At 39.9% G+C, this 21,209-nt stretch overlaps 1 protein-coding gene across 9 annotated transcripts in view; it reads right to left on the bottom strand.

The window, feature by feature from the left end:
* The window catches only part of SRPK2 (SRSF protein kinase 2), a 259,384-nt gene that overhangs the window by 61,243 nt on the left and 176,932 nt on the right, over nucleotides 1-21,209 (bottom strand). For all 9 annotated transcript variants that reach the window (XM_089685382.1, XM_089685390.1, XM_089685405.1 and 6 more), the window contains 2 exons: nucleotides 13,059-13,287; nucleotides 10,595-11,089 (listed from right to left, as the gene is read on the bottom strand). In XM_089685382.1, the coding sequence (XP_089541508.1) occupies nucleotides 10,595-11,089; nucleotides 13,059-13,287 (724 nt within the window). The remainder of the gene's footprint in view (nucleotides 1-10,594; nucleotides 11,090-13,058; nucleotides 13,288-21,209) is intronic.

The following is a 21,209-nucleotide window of genomic DNA, read 5'->3' as shown; positions in this document are numbered from 1 at the left end:
AAGCCTTGTACCATGTGACAAGCTGTGACCAATCACAGCTCACTCAGTTCTTCTCAATGAGTGTAAGAATGCACACAGAGAGAAAGAGAAATGATTGCTTTTACATCCTATATGGGTGTTAAAGCAATCAGTGTAAAAAAAAAAAAAAAAAAATCTTCATCACCCCTCACAAGTAGTACAGTGTCACCATGGTGACACTGTACTGCTAGGGTGACAGTATGTAAAAAAATAAAAAAAAATAAAAAATAATAATATAAAAAAATAAAATAAAAATGTAAAAAAAAATGTTTAAAAATTATAATTTTTGCTTATAAACTAATTTGGATTTTTTTTTTTTTTACTAAAAAGATAACGGAATAAATTTTGGCTAAGATTTATGATGAAATATTATTTATTTGCAAAATTTTATAAAAAAAAACACTTTTTTTCAAAATTTTTGGACATTTCATTTACATAGCAAAAAAAATACAAATCCCAGTGGTGAATAAATACCACCAAAATAAAGCTTTATCTATCTCAAAAAAATGTTAAAAAATTCATTTGGGTACAGTGTTGCATGACTGTGCAATTGTCATTCAAAGTGTGATAGCGCTAAAAGCTGAAAATTGTCCTGGTCAGGAAGGGGGTAAAAGTGTCCGGTATGGAAGTGGTTAAAAACCCACTTATTCAGGGAAACCTACCCCACCTCCACCAGATCATCCCCCACAGCATTCACCTTTTGTATCACCTCCTGTTCCTTTTGATTGTAAGCTCCATGAGTAGGGCTCTCCCTATTCCTTCTGTATTGAACTGTATTGTAATTGTACTGTCCTTTATTTTGTAAAGCATTGCGCAAGTTACTGGCGCTACATAAATCCTGTATAAAAATAATCTTTGTATCTAGCACCATACTAAAGCTCCCCATCTCCAGGTTTATCTGCAATAAAAAGCATCAAATGAATATACACAATTGCCAATATACACAAGATGATTTCAAAAGAACAATAAAGAAAGACATACTGCCCCCATCATCAATACAGGATTGCCTGCATGAAATAATAATAAAAAAAAAAAACACACCTGGCCCAATCAGGACACTCACTCCTCTAGAATATGTTGTATAAAAGAAAATTATACTATACCCTAAAATGTTTATGCTTTAACTGATCAATAGTATCCTTGACCAGGTGTGTCTTCTGAAGGCAAAGTACTGAAGCATTATATGTTTTTGCTGTCCATTCTCCTCACAGGATCCCCCAACCCCCTGACATTCCAGAAGCATATTTATGGTTTTACCTAACATACACTATATTGCCAAAAGTATTGGGACATCCCTCCAAATCATTGGATTTAGGTGTTCTAATCACCTCCATGGCCACAGGTGCACAAAATCAATCACCTAGGCATGCAGACTGTTTCTACAAACATTTGTGAAAGAATGGGCCGCTCTCAGGAGCGCAGTGAATTTAAGCATGGGGTCGTGATAGGTTGCCCCCTGTGCAATATGTCCATCCATGAAATTTCCTTGCTACTAAATATTTCACGGTCAACCGTTAGTGGTATTATAATAAAGTGGAAGAAACTGAGAACAACAGCAACTCAGCCACAAAGGGGTAGGCCACATAAAATGACAGAGCGGGGTCAGCGCATGCTGAAGCGCACAGTGCAGAGAAGTCGCCAAATGTCTGCAGAGTCAATAGCTATAGACTTCCAAACTTCATGTGGCCTTCAGATTAGCACAACAGTGCATAGAGAGCTTCATGGAATGGGTTTCCGTGGCCAAGCAGCTGCATCCAAGCTTTACATCACCAAGTGCAATGCAAAGCGTCGGAAGCAGTGGTGTAAAGCAGGCCTCCACTGGACTTTACAGTAGTGTTGACGTGTTCTTTGGAGTGACAAATCATACTTCTCTGTCTGGCACTCCAATGGACATGCCTGGGTTTGGCAGCTGCCAGGAGAACAGTACTTACCTGACTGCATTGTGCCAAGTGTAAAGTTTGATGGAGGGAGGATTATGGTGTGGGGTTGTTTTTCAGGGGTTGGGCTTGGCCCCTTAGCTCCAGTGAAGGGAACTCTTAAGGCATCAGCATACCAAAACATTTTGGACAATTTTCATGCTCCCAACTTTGTGGGAACAGATTGGGGATGGTCCCATCTATAAAGACATGGATAAGAGAGTTTGGGGTGGAGGAACTAAACTGGCCTGCACACAGAGTGCTGACCTCAACCAGATAAAACACCTTTGGGATAAATTAGAGCAGAGACAGTGAGCCAGGCCTTCTCGTCCAACATCACAGCCTGACCTCACAAATGCACATCTTGAAAAATGGTCAAAAATTCACATAGACACACTCTTAAACCTTGTGGACTGCCTTCCCAGAAGAGTTGAAGCTGTTATAGCTGCAAAGGGTGGGCCAAGGCCAACTCAATATTGAACCCTACAGACTAAGACTGGGATGCAATTAAAGTTCATGTGCATGCAAAGGTAGGCATTCCAATACTTTTGGCAATATAGTGTACATACATTCATCGTCCACTTTATTATGTACACCTTGCTAGTGCCAAGAAAATATACCCTACATCATTACACCACCACCATCAGCCTGAACCGTTGATACAAGGAAGGATAGATCCATGCTTTCATGTTGTTTACGCCAATTCTGATCCTACTATCTGAATGTCGCAGCAACCAGTCTGCCCATTCTCTTCTGACCTCTGACATCAACGAGGCATTTTCGCCCACACAACTGCGGCTTACTGGATATTTTCTCTTTTTTGGACCATGCTCTGTAAACCCTGGAGATGGCTGTGCGTGAAAATCCCAGTAGATCAGCAGTTTTTGAAATACGCAGACCAGCCCATCTGACACAAACAACCATGCCATAGGCAAAGTCACTTAAATCCCCTTTCATCACCATTAACCACCACCTCGCTCTTTCCTTCTCAGGCAACATTTCTGGCTGAAGAAGAAAAAAATATTAATGAGGAAGGGAGGTCAAAAGTGGCACAGCTGTGACCCCTACTATGCACAGCCAAAAATTCTACCCATGAAATTGACATTGTAGCAGAAAATTCTCCTCTGGATAAGAATGAGGAAACTGGTGTGGGCAACAGAATGGCCAGAGGAAGGCAAGGAGTCAAATTGGGGGCAACTGTTACAGTAAAGGGTGCTAGTGCCCAAGTGGGTAAACTACCACCACTACTAAGAAAGGTGTCTGAGGTAGCAAGTTCACCTGACCCCATTACCTCCTGCTTTTGATCTGACACGCTTGAGGTATTCAACAGATGCAGCAGTAGAGAGGGGGAGAATGCTGTAAATCCAGCATTTAGGTAGTGCGGTAATAATCACTACATTGTGTCACCAGAGTCAGGAGATTATGCCAGTCCAAAGTCAAGCCCAGAAAAAGGAAGAGGCAGGACGTGCAGCTGCTGTAACCCCACTGAAAGGGAGGTGGTGCAGTAGGTGCTCTAACCATGCAAAGCACAATAGTGCTGGCACAATTCCCCAATTGCTGACAAAAATGGCATTAAATTTAAAGAAACCCCAGCATTGCTTGTTATTGCCAATTTTGGGGGTTGAGATTAAGGATAAAATGTCTAGATCAGAATAGGTATGATCTGGCCGAAACCATATGAAGTTGTGAAAGTAGTCCAAGCAGAAACAGAAGCCACTATTGTGGAGTGTTTAGTATCTGGAGGCTTGCTTTCACACACCTACACACTAACCTCAGTATTTATTTCTATAAATATTATAATAATATAAACATTGGATGCATGCAAGATATTTAATGTGCCTTTTTCTTTACTATGAGCAATTACTTCCAAATAAAATTCTCTCTTAAAAGGGTTGGAGAGGAATTCTTTTTCCTGTGTAGCAAAATTGCTAACAGTTGTCAAGGGAATTCATTTTTGCCATACGTGAGTAATTACCCGATGATTGACATCCGAGGCCGTGAATGGTGGCGCGTGCCCCCTACCTGGAACTGCAAAATCACGTATATATACATGATTTTGCACACCCGTGCCGCCCTGTAGCAGTATTTCTGCTATAGGGCAGATGGGAAGTGGTTAATTATTTTGAGCAGTGTATTTTTCAGCATTGATGGTGCCTTTCCAGAGGTGCAAGCTGCTCATTCCATACGCTCTAATGTACCCCCATTCCATCAGAGTTGCAGACTTTTGAACTGAGCGCTGATAACAAGCTGGAAGGTCCTTCTCCTCTTTGGTCCAGAGGACATGGCGATGGTCATGGTTGCCAAAAAGAATGTCAAATTTTGATTCGTCTGACCGCAACACAGTTACCTACTTGGCAACAGACCATTTTAAATTAGCTTTGACCCAGAGAAGATGGCAACGTTTCTGGATCATGTTCAGATACGGATTCTCCTATGCATGACAGAGCTTTACCTTGCATTTTTGGATGGAACAGCAAACTTTTTCACAGACAGTGACTTTTGGAAGTATTCCTAAGCCCATGCAGTGATGTCCATCGCAGAATAATGCCTGTTTTTAATGCAGTACCATCTGATCCAATATTGTGTTTCAGCTCCGTCCTTGCACACAGAGATTCCTCCAGATTCTGTGCATTTTTTCATGAAATTATGTATTGTAGATGATGATACAATGCCTTGAAAAAGTATTCAAACTCCTTGAAATGTTGCTACATTTTGTCATGTTACAGCAAAAAACGTAAATGTATTTTAATGGTATTTTATGTGATAGACCAACACAAAGTGGCACATAATTGTGAAGTGGAAGGAAAAGGAAAAACGGTTATCAACATTTTTCACAAATAAATATCTGAAAAGTGTGCCGTGCATTTGTATTCAGTCCCCCTTTACTCTGATACCTCTAGCTAAAATCTAGTAGAACCAATTGCCTTCAGAACAACCTAATTAGTAAATAGAGTCCACCTGTGTAATTTAATCTCAGTATAAATACAGCTGTTCTGAAATCCCTCAGAGGTTTGTTAGAGAACATTAGTGAACAAACAGCATCATGAAGGCCAAGAAACACACCAGACAGGTCAGGGATAAAGTTGTGGAGAAGTTTAAAGCAGGGTTAGGTTATAAAAAAATATCCCAAGCTTTGAGCATCTCACGGAGCACTGTTCAATCCATCATTCGAAAATGGAAAGACTATGGCCCAACTGGAAACCTACCAAGACATGGCCGTCCACCTAAACTGACGAGCCGGGCAAGGAGAGCATTAATCAGAGGAGCAGCCAAGAGCCCATGGTAACTCTCCATCCAGTCTGACAAGAGCTTGACCTATTTTGCGAATAAGAATTGGCAAAAATATCACTCTCTATATGAAAAAAAGCTGGTAGAGAAATCCCCATAGACTTAATTGCAGCAAAATTTGGTTCTACATAGTATTGCCGCAGGTGGGCTGACTACAAATGCACGCCGCACTTTTCAGATATTCATCTTGTGACAGTGTGGCGATCTGTCACGATGTGGAAAGGTTATTTCACCCAGGATTCTCAACAAGGTAGGTTGAAGGGCTCCGGGGTATATGTTTGATACAGAGGAAAGTGGATTTTCACTTTCCTCATTTGTTTGTAAGGTCCATTTTGGGGCCTGGAGATTTCAAAGCGATTTGGGAGGGATGAAATCTCCAATCCTGGGACCAGGTTTTGGGAATGGCCAGGAGACTGATTGGTCAGGTGTGTGCAGGCCTTTTCATAGAGGCCTAACCAGGGTTCTGGGCTCCAGGACAGGAGTCAGGAGGGCTCCACCCCGGCAGACAGGAGGTCTCTGCCTTGGAGTCAGGAGGGTTTCACCAAGGAGAGGTGGAAGCCAGACTAGCTGTGTGCTAGTGGCCAGCTGTGTGCGAGAGACATATTTTGGAAAGAGTCTGTAGGAGACAGACATAAAACTGTGTACAAGCCAGGAGGCTGAATTTTCATTTGCATGTGTTTGATGGTGGATACCCCTGCGTGGGAAGCCTAAAAAGGCCTTAAAAAAGAAAGCGAGTTGCTGTGTGCGTTTAACAAAGCTCTACCATTTGAAGCAAGTTCCCACAATCTGTAAAAAAGTTTGAAAAACATTTATAATTTTCCTTCCACTTCACAATTATCTGCCACTTTGTGTTGGTCTATCACATAAAATCCCAATAAGATACATTTACGTTTTTGGTTATAACATCACAAAATGTGGAAAATTTCAAGGGGTATGAATACTTTTTCAAGGCCCTGTATATTGAAAATTGTAATTTTACGTTGAGGAACATTATTCTGAAATTGTTTGTCAGTTTTTAGAGGCAGCTTTTCACAGATTGGTGGCCTATCTTTCATTCTGACACACTGACAGAGATCTCTAAGATGCTCTGTTTATAACCAATCATATTAGGTTTCATGTACACAAGCAGCTGCAAAACTCAAGTTTAGGAGTTTGGGCATTTTTATGCCAACGCTCCTAAACTCAACTCTATAAAAGCCTATGTGTCCATGTACACAAACTTTCAGCAGAGTTTAAGAGCTGTCGCATTTAGGTGAGATTAAACCTCCCTCTCCTGAAAGCGAAAAAAATCGCATTCCGGATAGGAACGTTTTGACCGCCGACCGCAGGAAAACGTAATAAAAACGCAGCAAACGTGGTACTGCACTTTTTGCAGTGATTTGCATTTCCCAGCAATCAGAGTAGGCTTGTGCACATGAAGCCTTACTGGCCTGTTTTCAATTAACCTAGCTGGTTGAAAAAAATGTCCTTATTGCTCTTCCTTGTTAGTACATTTTTTTTCAGTTTTTGTTGCCCTTACCCAACTTTTTTTTGCGATGTGTTGCTCAAAAAAAGTCAAAATTGCCTGTTTTTTTTGTCAAAATTACCTGTTTTTTTTTTTTGCTTTATAAATGGTACATTTTCTCAGTTTAAATATTTGATATGTTTTCTTATGTGAATAAAACATAGGTTTATGAGATTTGCAAATCATTGCAATCGGTTTTAGATTTAGAGTCTGTAGATTTTACACAGCTGAGGCAGTGGGAGCCATTGTCTTCCTTTTCTGTTAATCAAAGTCAGGGATGAGGAAGCAGGGGACAGCAAGGCTTGGGAGCAAGCCCACATGAATGCTTCCATAGAATACAGATATCTTTAGGGTCACCTGGCTGAGGGGGGAGCCAGGAGCGACAATGGGGTACCTGAATAGAGGAGGTTCTGGGCCACTCTGTGCAATTCCATTGCACAGAGCAAGTAGGTATAAACCGGTTTGTCATTAGAAAAAAAAAATGAGCATTTACAAATCACTTTAAAAATAGACATTTGAAAATCAGTACCAACAGAAATGAACAGCCTTACAGAACAGCTTATATGACTGTGCAAATCAGGCTAACATTCACTTCCATGTTCCATTCTGTGTATTAGGAAGACAGAAGAATTTTCACCAGTATAATTTATGGATCAAGAAGAACTGACGTTACTAAGAATTAGTTAATAAATGTTTTGCTTTGTGTTTCAGACCAGTTGGCAGTGACAAGTGGTAATTTTCCTGTACAATTTTACATGGATAGGGAGTTTCTATTTTGTGGTAAACAAAATTAATCATGTCTGAATAGATAAGGGCTTTCCAATGCTCCTTCAAGTTACAGTGTTCTTTCAACCAGCTGATTTAGTGACGTGATATATAGTGAAGGTCCATACACATTGTGAATTTTCCATTTCTGATCAGTATTTCAGAGCAATAAAATGTCTCAGATGTTAGCCATAAAAAATTAATAATTTTTTGTGCTGGTGTGGCTCTAAAGTATATTTCCACTTTTGCAGTCAAATTGGGATAACATCTACTTTATATTTGTTACCTGTTACCATTCAGAAAAATGCTGCTTACCTTTTTATAGGGGTTGAAAACTAATTGTGCACATTCTATGTTCTAACAAAGGGATACAGATTTCAAGGCTTGCGTGGTACATTGTATGCTAATGCACTTTTATACCAATCTATTCCTTGCAAATTATTCTGAATATAATCTGCCTATAGCCATGTGTATATTCATATGCCAAAGAAACAACTAGAAAGGTAAAAAATATTTTTTTAAATAATTTTTAGGTGTTTGTGCAAATGGGAACACAAACACATGGTGGAGGTTTCTGAAATTTGGCTGCAAAGCTGGAACTAAATTTTAAAATTTTTACTAAACTGGCATTAGACTGAGATTATTTACACAAGAATTGTCCCGCACCTGCAAAACTCTGTGGAACTAGAAGAGTAGAATTTAAAAAAATAAAAAAATCTTCTCCCTGCAAGTTAAAGTAGAATTATAGGCAAAACTTTTTTTTTCCCCACTGTGGATGGAGTAAGGCGGGGTTATAACTGCGGTCAGATTTTTTTTTTCCAGCCATCTGTGTCCCATTGATAAGGTTTCTGTTCACTTGCTGTCCCATAGCGAAACAGGACGGGAGAGGAAATGCCTGCAAATTAAGGGAATTCCTTGGGGACCCCCACGCCACCAGAACTAGTGTTCCCTTTAGAAGAGTTACCCTCTATTACTTTTCTGGGGACAATCCAAAATATAGTTTCAATCAAAAACCACCTCCAAAACAAATACAACTAAAACCCCCCACAACACAAACAACACCCTCCCCTGAAGGTGTAACAAATTATATATGTGAAAGTGTTTAACAAAATAAAATTTAAACAACAACCGTGAAGTCCATCAATTAGTCCATCAACTATTACCCCTAACTACCCTAAAATATCACAGTGAAAAATTGTTCAAACTGTTCAAAATTCTTCCAACGATCTCCCAGATGCATATACCTCAAAAAAAAAAGAAAATATCACTTAGTGCATTATCCTTCATACAACATAAATTCAATTCATCCCACAAAGCGTGAAAAACCGTGAAATAATCAGTGAAAAACACTGTGTGTGAATCACCCTTCAGTGCCACAAAAAATTGCAAACTGGTGTGCACTTCCCTGTGGAGAGCTGAAACAAAGAGAAGCTGAAGCTAGGTAGACTGTGAAGATACTTTTTGTGAAGTAGATCACAACTTTTCAACCAATGGAAAGTGACCACATGTCAGTGAATGGAGTTAAAATACATAGAAGGTGAGGCGGGGTCCAGTCACTTATAGGAACTGCTGGTCAAGAGAACAAGACGCTTCTAAAGGATCCTTTACTACATTATACCAGCGCCTGGAGACATTGGGATTATTGTGATTAAGGAATCCAGGGAGGATTGTGGAGATTACTTATTCCTGGGAAAGCTGTTGGATCATTATAAGCATGCGTTATTTGGAGTGTTGGTAAGGGTACCCTTACTTTAAGTAGAAGTGCACAGCAGTTTGCAATTTTTTGTGGCACTGAAGGGTGATTCACACACACAGTGTTTTCACTGATTATTTCACGGTTTTTCATGCTTTTTCACTATTTTTTTCACAATTATTCACTGCATTAATTGCGTGGGATGAATTGAATTTATGTTGTATGAAGGATAATGCACTATGTGATATTTTCTTTTTTTTTTTAGGTATATGCATCTGGGAGATCTTTGGAATAATTTTGAACAGTTTGAACTATTTTTCACTGTGATATTTTAGGGTAGTTAGGGGTAATAGTTGATGGACTAATTGATGGACTTCACGGTTGTTGTTAAATTTTATTTTGTCAAACACTTTCACATATATAATCCAAAATATAGGACTTAGAAACAGAATAGAAAGGGTTAATCTCCCTAACAGTGACAAGTGTTCTAATTCCTCTCCACTCAATTCAAAACTAAAAAAAAAAAAAAAAAGGTTTTGCCTTTAGTAATACTTTAAGAGCATAATGTGCTAGTATGCATCGCATACTTACATTAAAACGAAGCCCTCCAGCCCTATGACCCATATGATTAAGCCGCAGTGGGTGGGCTGAAACATGTTAGGGGGCATGCCCCGAGAAGCGACACTGAGGCTTTCACAGCTACACATTCATAATAGGAGCTTAGGCGAACGGTGGTTTCAAGCTAAAACGTTCATTGCTCACTGGATGAGTTTTTCTTAGACTGGCATCGCTATTATCCTGCGTGCCAACGGGGCTCTATAGCTCAGCCTGGAGCAGCACCACAAAGTACTTGAAGCACTCCAGCAGCACGCTATCACCATCTTCTTCCGTCTTCACCCGGTCTTCCTTTCCGGGTTCACAGGCTTTGACTGTTTGAATGGCCAAGCTATGATGATGTCACTCCCGCACATGTACACAGGAGTCATGGCCGCAGCATAGCTCTCTCAATGGACGGTATAGAGTCCATTGAGAGCACAGTGCGCATGCGCCGATTATGTCACCAGCACCAGTAAGGTAAATATCTCCTAAACAGTGCACATTTATGAGATATTTACTGTACCTACAGGTAAGCCTTATTATAGGCTTACCTGTAGGTATAAATCAGTAAAAGGATGTTACTACCGCTTTAATACATGTTGTAATCTCAAAGTATATCAAGTGCACTTCACAAGTAACTTGCTCATATGACAGGTTTTGAAAAGTTCCAGAAATTGTTTGATACATATCTGTTGCCCTGTTACAAAAGAGGGTTGGTAGACTTATTTGTTGTACCATGGAAACTTGCAGCACTGCTAACAGAGAATGAGGAAATCAAAATAGGATGGAGAATGCATATGAGATAATACTTACTTTTTGGCATATCTCCAGTACTTGATGCAGAAACCGTTCTGCTCCTATCTTGGCAAGAGCTATTTTCATCTCTCTCTATTAATGTAGAATCCTCAGAAGCTGCCAACCCAGATTCCACAGACTCCAAAGGTCCAGAAAACATTGCAGAAGAAAATTCAGAGAACTGTAATTCTGTATTCTTATGTTGTCCATTTGGCAATTCACTGTTAAACTGTTCATAAGAGCTACTGTATGTGCAATCACTTTCTGCATTTGACTCATCTAAGTTAAAGTCTTCTGGGTTGGGGCAGTCTTCATCCTCTTCATCTTCATCATCTAATGGCTGTTCCAGAGAGAATGGCCCATTCTCTAAATGGCCATTAGTTTTCGGAGACTCAATCCATGCTGGGTCTGTGTTAACAAGCTCTGGGTCTGCATCATCATCTTTTTCAATGTTTTCTTTTTCTGTGTCTTCTTTTTCATCATGATCTTCACCTTCAGAGGAAACGTTACCCGCTAAAATGAAACAAAATTCAAAAGGCTAAGCACTAAAACAATCAAAAGAAGTTCAAGCAAAACAGAAAAGTGAATCACAAATATGCCATATAAATTGATTTTTTTTTAATTGCTTGTATTTTATTGCATGTACACAAAATTTTGGTCTTATCATTTGAGCATTTTAAGCAACTAAAGCACTAACCGCATTAACTGATACCGTTCTCATTCAATGCAGCAAACAAAGGGGCTGATGCACAAAAAAAAGTTGAGAAACAAAAACAACAAAAAACAAAGCTGTAGCCAAGTGAGTTTTGGATCCCCAGAGCATAGAGGCAAGGCTCTACTTGTTTGGAGATTCAGCCCTCAGCTTTGGAAAATGTACTACTTGATGACTCCATGAAAAAACTGTCTGAATTATACAAAGAACTGTTCCCTGTCCCTCTTCCGTCGGTGTCTAAGTGTAGGAAGAAATAGGATGTTCTTGATCTTAACGGTGAAGATTGGGACAACATGTAGAGTTGCCCTTTTGATTGGTGTCAGCTAGGTACACATCATTTTCATTTTAAACTCCTATACAGGATATACTATACTCCAGCAAGACTGGCAAGCATTTATCTGCAGGTTTCTGCAGGTGGAGCATTGGTGATGCTCGCACTCCCTGGATACATTCAGACACGTATTTTGGTACTGGATAGAGAGAAAACAGGTGGCGCACACACCTAGTGCATTATCCAAGGTTTATTGTAGGAATGAAATAATAAAAACATACTCACAGACGAAGCATGTATCTAAAAAGCATAGAAAAATGACAATGGCCATCATTGCGAGGCTCTTTCTGTCCATACACCATACATCAGCATCAGAGGTTGGTCATCAGCTCTGAGGAAAGGGATTCGTCCCCGAAACGCGTCAGCCATTTGACCGCGCTGACAGTGAGAACACCTTGCCCGCCGTTGTGGCCATTGGCATTTTTCTATGCTTTTTAGATACATGCTTCGTCTGCGAGTATGTTTTTATTATTTCATTCCTACAATAAACCTTGGATAATGCACTATGTGTGTGCGCCACCTGTTTTCTCTTTATCCAGTGGCTGATTTCCCCGTCTGAGGAGGGCTGCACCCCTGGAACATTTCCTTTGGTTGTCTCTGTCCTGGTACCCTTGGCTTCCCTTTTGGCTGTGCATATCCTGAGGCGCTGGAGAGTACGTATTTTGGTACTGTCCAGTGGTGCAAGACTTTTCGGAACAAATTTTATGCTGAATCACAGGGGTTACTTCACTGCCTTTGCCCATGACTCTCAGTTTGTCTCCTGGATCTGATGGAGGGCCTGGCACCTGCTAGGGCTTAATGTACCCTGCTCAGTCTATTATTGTTTTATGCTCGAAAGGCTCTGGATCTGTACTGGAAAAAGCCAGTGATGCCCTCCTTAGCATACTGTAACGGGCTGGTGAATAAAATAATCCCATTTTACAAAGCTACTTCCAGGAGCAGGGGATGTCCAAGAAATTTCGATAAGATCTGGCAGGCCTGGCTGGACAGTCTTTCCACCACAGAGGAAGAGTCTCATTTCCCTGCTTTTTGCCTTTTTCACTTAGTTTGTTACTGTATGTAGTTCTGTGCCTGTTTTTAACATGGTGAACTCTCTCATGACCTGGTTGTGACCCCTGAATTTGCTCTCAGACTAGCCATAAGACCAGATTCATTTGTATATGCTTTTTGAATGTCTATCATGTGTTTTGGGGAACTCTGTATTATACATTTATGTCCTCACACCCCTCTGGGGTTGCTAAGCATTCGATTGGGTGCAGTTCCTTACATGGTTGGGTTGCCCGGAATGGGGGGGGGTGGGAGGAAAGTGTACTGTAAGTACCTTGTTTTGATTTTTGAGCCTGCGAGGCTAGATGTCTGTTTATTTTGCATAGAAAACAGAAAAATACAGAAATTAATTTAAAAAAAAAAAACAAAAAAAAAAAAAAACATATACTCACCATACTCATTGGCTGGTTCCTCATCAGCCACATCTTCCAAACATACTGACTTCAGCTTGGCTTCTGGCTGGCTTTCAGCATTCTGCTCATTTTCATTTTCTTCTGTTTTTTTCCGCTCTGCTTCCCGTTCTAACTCTTCAATTTCCTGAAGACGCTTTTCAAGCAACTCTGCTTGCCGCTTCTGCTTCTTTTTTAGTTTTTTCTTTTTATTTTTTGAAATCTTTCCAACCTGTAAAATGCAAAAAATTACATTTATATTAACATGTGTAAAAAAAAAATAATACCAATAAAAATAATGTGGCGAGTGAACATCACAGCAGAGTGCTGGAGGTTAATTACAACTTTACTGTTAAAGTTCTCTGAATCAGTTGGTTCTGGTGTAGGAACTGAATTTCAGCCTCATGGGGCAAGAACAAATCATGGTTATGTATGGGGCTACGGATCAAATTTAGGCAGCTAGGGCAAATTTGCATCATGCACTGAATTATCACAACGTGCTTTTAAGACATGCTGCAATAAGGCAACACATTAATTTTTAAATTGGTTAAATCCTAACACACAAAAACATGAAGCATTTTCAGAAACACAGCGCATACTGTGTTGTGGTGTACTATACTGCATTCTAAATAAATGGCAGCACACTGCAATGTAGCCTGTATTATTGTGCACTGCAATAAGATGCTCATAATTACTCCGCTTACACTACACATGTAAATGGGCCTTTAGGGTAAAACCCTATTCACATTTAGCAATGCTCCCGTGTCACGCTCCTTGCACGGTTTGTAATATGTTTTTAGAGCAATGCCATTCAATTGAATGGACCATCCTCTGCTGCAAAACCATGGCAAACTACGTCCTGTAACATCTTTTGGAGCTGACTTTGGTGTGTTTTTTGATAGAGCGATTTTTGGCATATTTCTTGTGTTTTGTTGCATATTAGAATTAATGGCACCCAAATGCGTGTTTTGATGGGATTTTAATGTGATTTGAAATCAAGGGCAGAATAGCACAATTCTGCCTGCAATTCGATGCGTTGAAGCGTGAATGTGGCCTTAAAGTTAATTATTAGATTAGGTTAAGGTTAAGTATTAGATATAGGATTATCCTTAAAATGAGTTTACAGGGTCATAAGATGTGCCAAAACATTTTTGTGTAATTAGTTTTACTGAAATGACAACCAACAGTGGATTGAAAGTGTAGAAAGCCAGAGATCTTAACTTTAACCCATAACCTAACTTTTTAATTTACAGTATTCATTTCTACTAGTGTTCTCCCTTCCTTATTCAACATGCAGCTGTATCAATAACATTAAAAAAAAAAAAAAGTATTTGGACACTTTCCCCCCCTTCAATTATCACCCTGTTTTCCTCCCTACGCCTCTAGACTGCCAAAATCCAACCCCAGCCAAGCTCACCACTACCATTTGTATTAAAGAAATTTTTATATCTATCTGTACTAGTCTAACCATTTGTCTTTACTTTCTGTGCATTTGGTACAGACATCAAAGAAAATAAAGTTCTAACAGAGGATGGATGGAAGGTTTAGAAAAAACTTTTTGTCACCAGCATATACTATTAAAGAATAGGTAAACCCAACATGTCATATTCCTGATATGTGCCTGCTGTACCATGTACTTGTATGAAAAAGTATCGTGTTCTCTATGTATTTCTTCCTTTGTGTAAAATCTCATGTATTCCTGCCAATCCCTCTACTTTCCTTTTAAAAACTGACCTCAATAGCATGAGGACACAGCGTTGTCAGCGTTCTGCCTGTGCTGGGAACTCAGCCTGCTCTCCTCTAATGATCAGACTTGTGCTCACACACCCCCCTCCTGCACAGCCATTTACTGGGAAGATCAGTGTACTGCTCTTTCCCCTCCCCCAGATCCTTACACACTTGAGACCAGAGGGTAAGTGATCACTTATATAAAAGGGGGGAAAATATGTGTTTATAATGTTTTTTTTTACATGTATACACAAATGTTTTGCCTTCCATTATGCTTTAAACTGAATGGGTTGTTTTACAAGGTTGGGGTCTGATATAGAATTCAGATGGGACTTTTTAAAATAGTTTTTTTGGTGTTTGGTCTCCCTTAAAATTTATACTAGATGTGAACGGCCTGGTATGGATTGTGAGGGAACCCCGAGTCATTTCTTTTCTTTTTTTTTTGTAACAGATCCCTGCTTCTTTATTTACAGCGCAGGGATGAGTCACTGGTTGTTAGGAAATTGGCAACTCTGAGCTGGAACTGTCACGTTTAGCAGTGGTAGGAATATCACTGCTAAATGTTTAACTTTCCACTGCAGCCTACGGTAGCATAAGGTGCAAAAAATGTTCCATATTGATAACTTTAACAAACAATTATAAAAAATTGATAACTTTTTTTAAAAAATAAACGCATGCATTAATTTTCCACTGATATTCATGCAAGATTTTATACTTAGTTTAATTGAGCCCTGCAAAACAAACTTAGAAGGCCTCTCCCTATACAGTTTCTGTATGATTATAATAAATATAATTTGTGCTGAAACTTCAAATATTTATCATCAGGAGCAGTTTGAGAATTCACATAAACTGTACCACACACTCCTGTATGTAGCACTTGCTCTATAAAGTGCCATACAAAATAACGGTGCTATATAAATAATTAAAAAAAAAAATTCCAAACTACAAGGGAAAATCATTCAGAGAGCTGCTAATGCCACCCACTAAACAAAGCAATTATGTAAAAACAGGTGAAACTCAAAAAATTAGAATATCATGCAAAAGTTCATTTATTTCAGCAATACAACTTAAAAAGTGAAACTAATATATGAGATAGACTCATTACATGCAAAGCAAGATAGTTCAGGCCGTGATTTGTCATAATTGTGATGATTATGGCTTACAGTTCATGAAAAGCCCAAATCCACAATCTCAGAAAATTAGAATATTACATGCAATCAATAAAACAAGGATTGTACATAGAACAATATCGGACCTCTGAAAAGTATAAGCATGCATATGTACTCAGTACTTGGTTTGGGCCCCTTTTGCAGCAATTACTGCCTCAATGCAGCGTGGCATGGAAGCTATCAGCCTGTGGCACTGCTGAGGTGTTATGAAAGACCAGGATGCTTCAATAGCGCCCTTCAGCTCTTCTGCATTGTTCGGTCTCATGTCTCTCATCTTTCTCTTGGTAATGCCCCATAGATTCTCTATGGGGTTCAGGTCAGGCGAGTTTGCTGGCCAATCAAGCACAGTAATCCCACGGTCATTGAACCACGTTTTGGTGCTTTTGGCAGTGTGGGCAGGTGCCAAGTCCTGCTGGAAAATGAAGTCAGCATCCCCATAAAGCTCGTCTGCGGAAGGGGGCATGAAGTGCTCCAAAATCTCCTGGTAGATGGCTGCGTTGACCCTGGACTTAATGAAGCACAGTGGACCAACACCAGCAGATGACATGGCTCCCCAAATCAACACAGACTGTGGAAACTTCACACTGGACTTCAAGCATCTTGCAGTGTGTGCCACTCCAATCTTCCTCCATACTCTAGGTCCTTGGTTTCCAAATGAGATGCAAAAGTTGCTCTCATCAGAAAAGAGGACTTTGGACCACTGAGCAACAGACCAGGTCTGTTTTTCTTTAGCCCAGGTAAGACGCTTCTGACGTTGTTTGTTGTTCAGGAGAGGCTTGACAAAAGGAATACGACATCTGAAGCCCATGTGGCTCTTGATGCACTGACTCCAGCCTCAGTCCACTCCTTGTGAAAGTCCCCAACACTTTTGAATGGCCTTTTCCTGACAATCCTCTCCAGGCTGCGGTCATCCGTGCTGCTTGCGCACCTTTTTCTTCCACACTTTTCCCTTCCACATAACTTTCTATTAATGTGCTTTGATACAGCACTTTGGGAACATCCAACTTGTTTTGCAATTATCTTTTAGAGGCTTTCCCTCCTTATGGAGGGTGTCAATGATGGTTTTCTGCACAACTGTCAGGTCAGCAGTCTTTCCCATGATTATGATTCCTACTGAACCAGACTGAGAGACCATTTAAAGGCTCAGGAACCCTTTGCAGGTGTTATGGCTTAATTAGCTGATTAGAGTGGGACACTTTGAGCCGAGAATATTGCACCTTTTCACAATATTCTAATTTTCTGACATTGTGGATTTGGGGTTTTCATGAGCTGTAAACCATAATCACCACAATTATGACAAATCACGGCTTGAACTATCTTGCTTTGCATGTAATGAGTCTATCTCATATATTAGTTTCACCTTTTAAGTTGCATTACTGAAATAAATGAAATTTTGCACGATATTCTAATTTTTACGAGTTTCACCTGTATTTTCTTCTATTTCAATGCTAGATGTATCTATCTAATTAGTGCCATCTTTTGCATTTACACCAGAATTAAAGCAGAACTAAAGTTTTTTTAATGCTTACATTATGAATTTTTAAGTTAAATATAGTGAATGCGTGCACACTTGAAATCCTATTTGTCTTTTGACATATCAAGTAAGTTTCCTAGCTGTTGTGCAGGCATAGCAGCAGAACCTGGAATTCTCTATGACCAATTGGTTTAAACTCTTCTGGCTGCATAACTTGGAGGTCATAAGCTTTCCATCCCTCTCTCTAAGTATGTCCTAATGTTTCTAGACTTGTATAAAAGTCACAGACCATCGCAGGTCTTCCCAGTCCTGTCCTGTGTTCCCCCTTCTCATTTGACAGACTGCTTCATTTGTAAAAACAACAAAATAGATGGTTTGCTCAAACATTCCCCTCCCTATCAGTACAAATCCCCCCTCGTGGACATCCCCTTCAAGCACAAATATTAGCCCCCCCTCCCATCCCTTCTGTCAACTCAAATCCTCCTTCTCTCAACAACCCCCACCCCACACCCCAAAATCACCCCTCCTAGCACAAATAGGCCCCCAATCACCCATATTACCACATATTCTCCCCCTTCCTATGACAAACAACCCACCCCCCCAAAAAAACCTCCCCTCCTAGCACAAATCCTCTTACCCTCCATCCCCCAACAACATTCCCCCCACTCAAATCTCCTAGTACAAGGCCCCTTCCCCCAATCCCACCTTCCCCTTTTCCAGCACATATCTCCCCAAATCCCCTCTCCAAACACAACTCCTTTGCCCTCATTCCCCCTCCATGCACCTACTCCTGTCAGCTTGCAGTGGAAGGAACTCTTTGTGGCACCCCTCCACCTCACATGATACCAGTGCTCTGGGCAGCAGACCTTCTGGTTGTAAACATCAGACATGAAATCTGATCAAAAATCATCATTCTATATTGTGAGCTTGTCTGTATCCAAAGCTCTGATGTGATTTCTCTCTGCTGCCTCATTCCTCAGTTATCTGTAGGAGTCACTTCTGGCAGCTTTTCCAAGCTCCAAGAGAAAAATGGTGTCGGTGGAGGAGAGTTCCAGCACACAGCCTGTGATCGACAACTACAGCTGTGCTTGTACTCTCTGTAATGTGAGGAAGGGGTGCTTCCCTTCTCTCCAGTCAGGCTCAGGACTCTTCTCCCTTAGCTGTGCAGTTTGAATTCAGATCCATGTCCCCTGCTTTGTGCTGCTGAGAGATGCCGACAGAGCCTATGTAAATTATGTGTGCTGTAGAAAGCTGTACAGGGCAGATCGCTTCAGATAAACAGGTACTACTAATGTATGAAAATGTGTTTAATCTCTTTGTATCAACTGTAGCCAGTCACTTTACTGGCTATATGTAAGGCTGGCCCATACATTATGCAATTTTCTTTTAGATTTACCAAAACCATATAATATTAGGCCAACCCTAAACACTTTCAATTTGAGTGCAATCAGGCAGGCCTTCACACTGCATAGTTGAAGCTAAAACTAAAGGAGATTGAACACGAAAGTTGTTTAATGTATGGCCACCTTTTGAGTTTACACACACTTTAAATCATGTAATTCTGGGTATAGTAAATTGCCATCATGTTTACCCTATAGTCAAAGGTATTTGTAACACTTTAGGAGAGCTCCCACCACACCCAGTTATAATGCAACAGAAATGGATACAAAGTAACATACTCATAATAGTGTCTATTGCAGTTCCTATAGTGACTGAAACCTGCAAACTTGCAAGAACTCGCGTCTAAAGTTGCATTGCTGGGGAGCTAACCAGGCACTCTGACGAGGTGCTAGGCCTAGGCTATGCACATATGCATATTTTGACCAATGAGTGAAAGTGCTTTACAACAAGCCATCACTGACCGCTGCAGCTACTTATTTTGAAGAACTTAAAGTGGAACTATAGGCATACATTTTTTTTTCATTTTGGATAACCCAAGGGAGGGTTATAACTCCTATCAGATATTTTTCCGCCATCTGTGTCCCATTGCAGAGCTTTTCCTTCATTCCTTATACCACAGTCAAACAGGAAGCAAGAGTTAATCCCTGCAAATAAAGGGAATTTCTGGGGGACCCCCAGGTTACCAGAACTAGTGTCCCCATTGGCAGAGTTTCCCTCTATTACCTTTCTGGGGACAACCCATAATTTTGGATTTTCTCTCTATTTGTCCTGGTAAACAGGACAAATAGAGAGTGTGAATCTCCTTAGCAAGGGCACAGATGGCAGCAAAAACTGACAGGTGTTTAAATCTCTCTCTGCTCTACCCAAAACTAAAAAAACAACAACAAAGTTTTGCCTTTAGTTATACTTTACCCAAAAGTACAAAGTGAACAGTCGATGGCAGCAGAAATTTGGCAACTTTACTTTTAATGTAAACGTTAGGTGCTGAAACCTGACTTTGGCACTTGTGTTGTCATTCTTGAGGATCAATTACTTTACAGCAGATACTGCTAGACAGGTCAGTGATTGCTTGTTTAAAAAAAAAAAAAAACTTACTGCAAAAAGTGCTGCTATAAACAGCTTAAAAATGTTTGTTTGAGTAGGGCTTTAGTCTGTTTGTCCAGCTCATTTAAAACTACACAGCTATCTACGACTACCCTTTACACAGGGAGACAATGTTGCTGTGTGTTTTCACCGCATAATTAACTGCCTAACACAGGAAAGTGGAAAAATAACCGATTTGCTGATAGTATCAGAAGGCACTAAAACTATGAACACAGGTGGGCTCAAAAAAACAAAAGTTGCTGTGGTATTGCTAATGACAGACTGCAACACTTATGTTTATTTTTTTATGTTGCCCATAGTTACACATTAAGACATCAGCAGTGCAAGAGTAAAAGATGGAGCCTTTCCATGACAACCACCACAATAACATATGGAGGTCGACAATGGCAACCATGAAAATGCTTCTAAAAATTAGGAAGCAGTCTAATAAATTAGGAGCAATTGTCACGAACACGCTTGCACATAACAGGTGACCCAAATTAATTGGTGCCCTCTAATCCTACATTGATGGAGTTTATGGATTTATAAAGTTTAAATATTGATGGAGATAATTACACTTACATGGACCACAGTGTGATACCCAATAGCTCTTTGCATGTTACCTTTATTCTAAAAGTATTGCTCTAGATGTTTGTGTATTGTTACTACATCAAATTGAGTATCTAAGCTCAGAGTCTGTCTCCCTATATTGCAGATAGCCATGTACCTCTGAAATGTTGTGTTTGTGTCAATAGTTTGTAAACTTAAAAAAAAAAAAAAAAAAAAAAAAGTATTAAAACAGAAAATGATCATTCACTGTGCAGATTATTTTAGCTGAACAGCAGCCTACTCCTTCCAACAGTAGGCAACAATTAGACTTGAATTTGCTACAGGGCTCTTGTACACAGGCTGGCTAACTACATTCACTAACTGTAGCTGAATTACCTTCTTCCAGGTCATTAACATGAATGGCTGTGTGCGGCTGTATATCATAAATATCATGAACACCTTATGGGCACAGGCATAAAACAGAAAATCTTTTTTTTGCACATGACCATATGCTGTACTCTTGTTTACTACATATGTATATAAAAAAAAAAAAACGCACAAAATATAGGAATTTACTGGCATTGAAGGGGAACCCACACATTTTACTGTGTAAATGTACAAATTTTATTCAAAGCATCAGAACAACATTAAAAAAGGTCTATGATAAAATTGCTCAATATCAATACCAATGCTTCCTACTGCTGACTCACTCTACCACAAAAATAGCATATATATTGATATAAACACGTA

The sequence above is a fragment of the Staurois parvus genome, unplaced genomic scaffold (assembly GCF_062004578.1).
Source record: "Staurois parvus isolate SC_StPar_1 unplaced genomic scaffold, SC_StPar_1.0 ptg000019l, whole genome shotgun sequence".
NCBI lineage: Eukaryota > Metazoa > Chordata > Amphibia > Anura > Ranidae > Staurois > Staurois parvus.
This window is presented reverse-complemented; position numbering and strand designations above follow the sequence as displayed.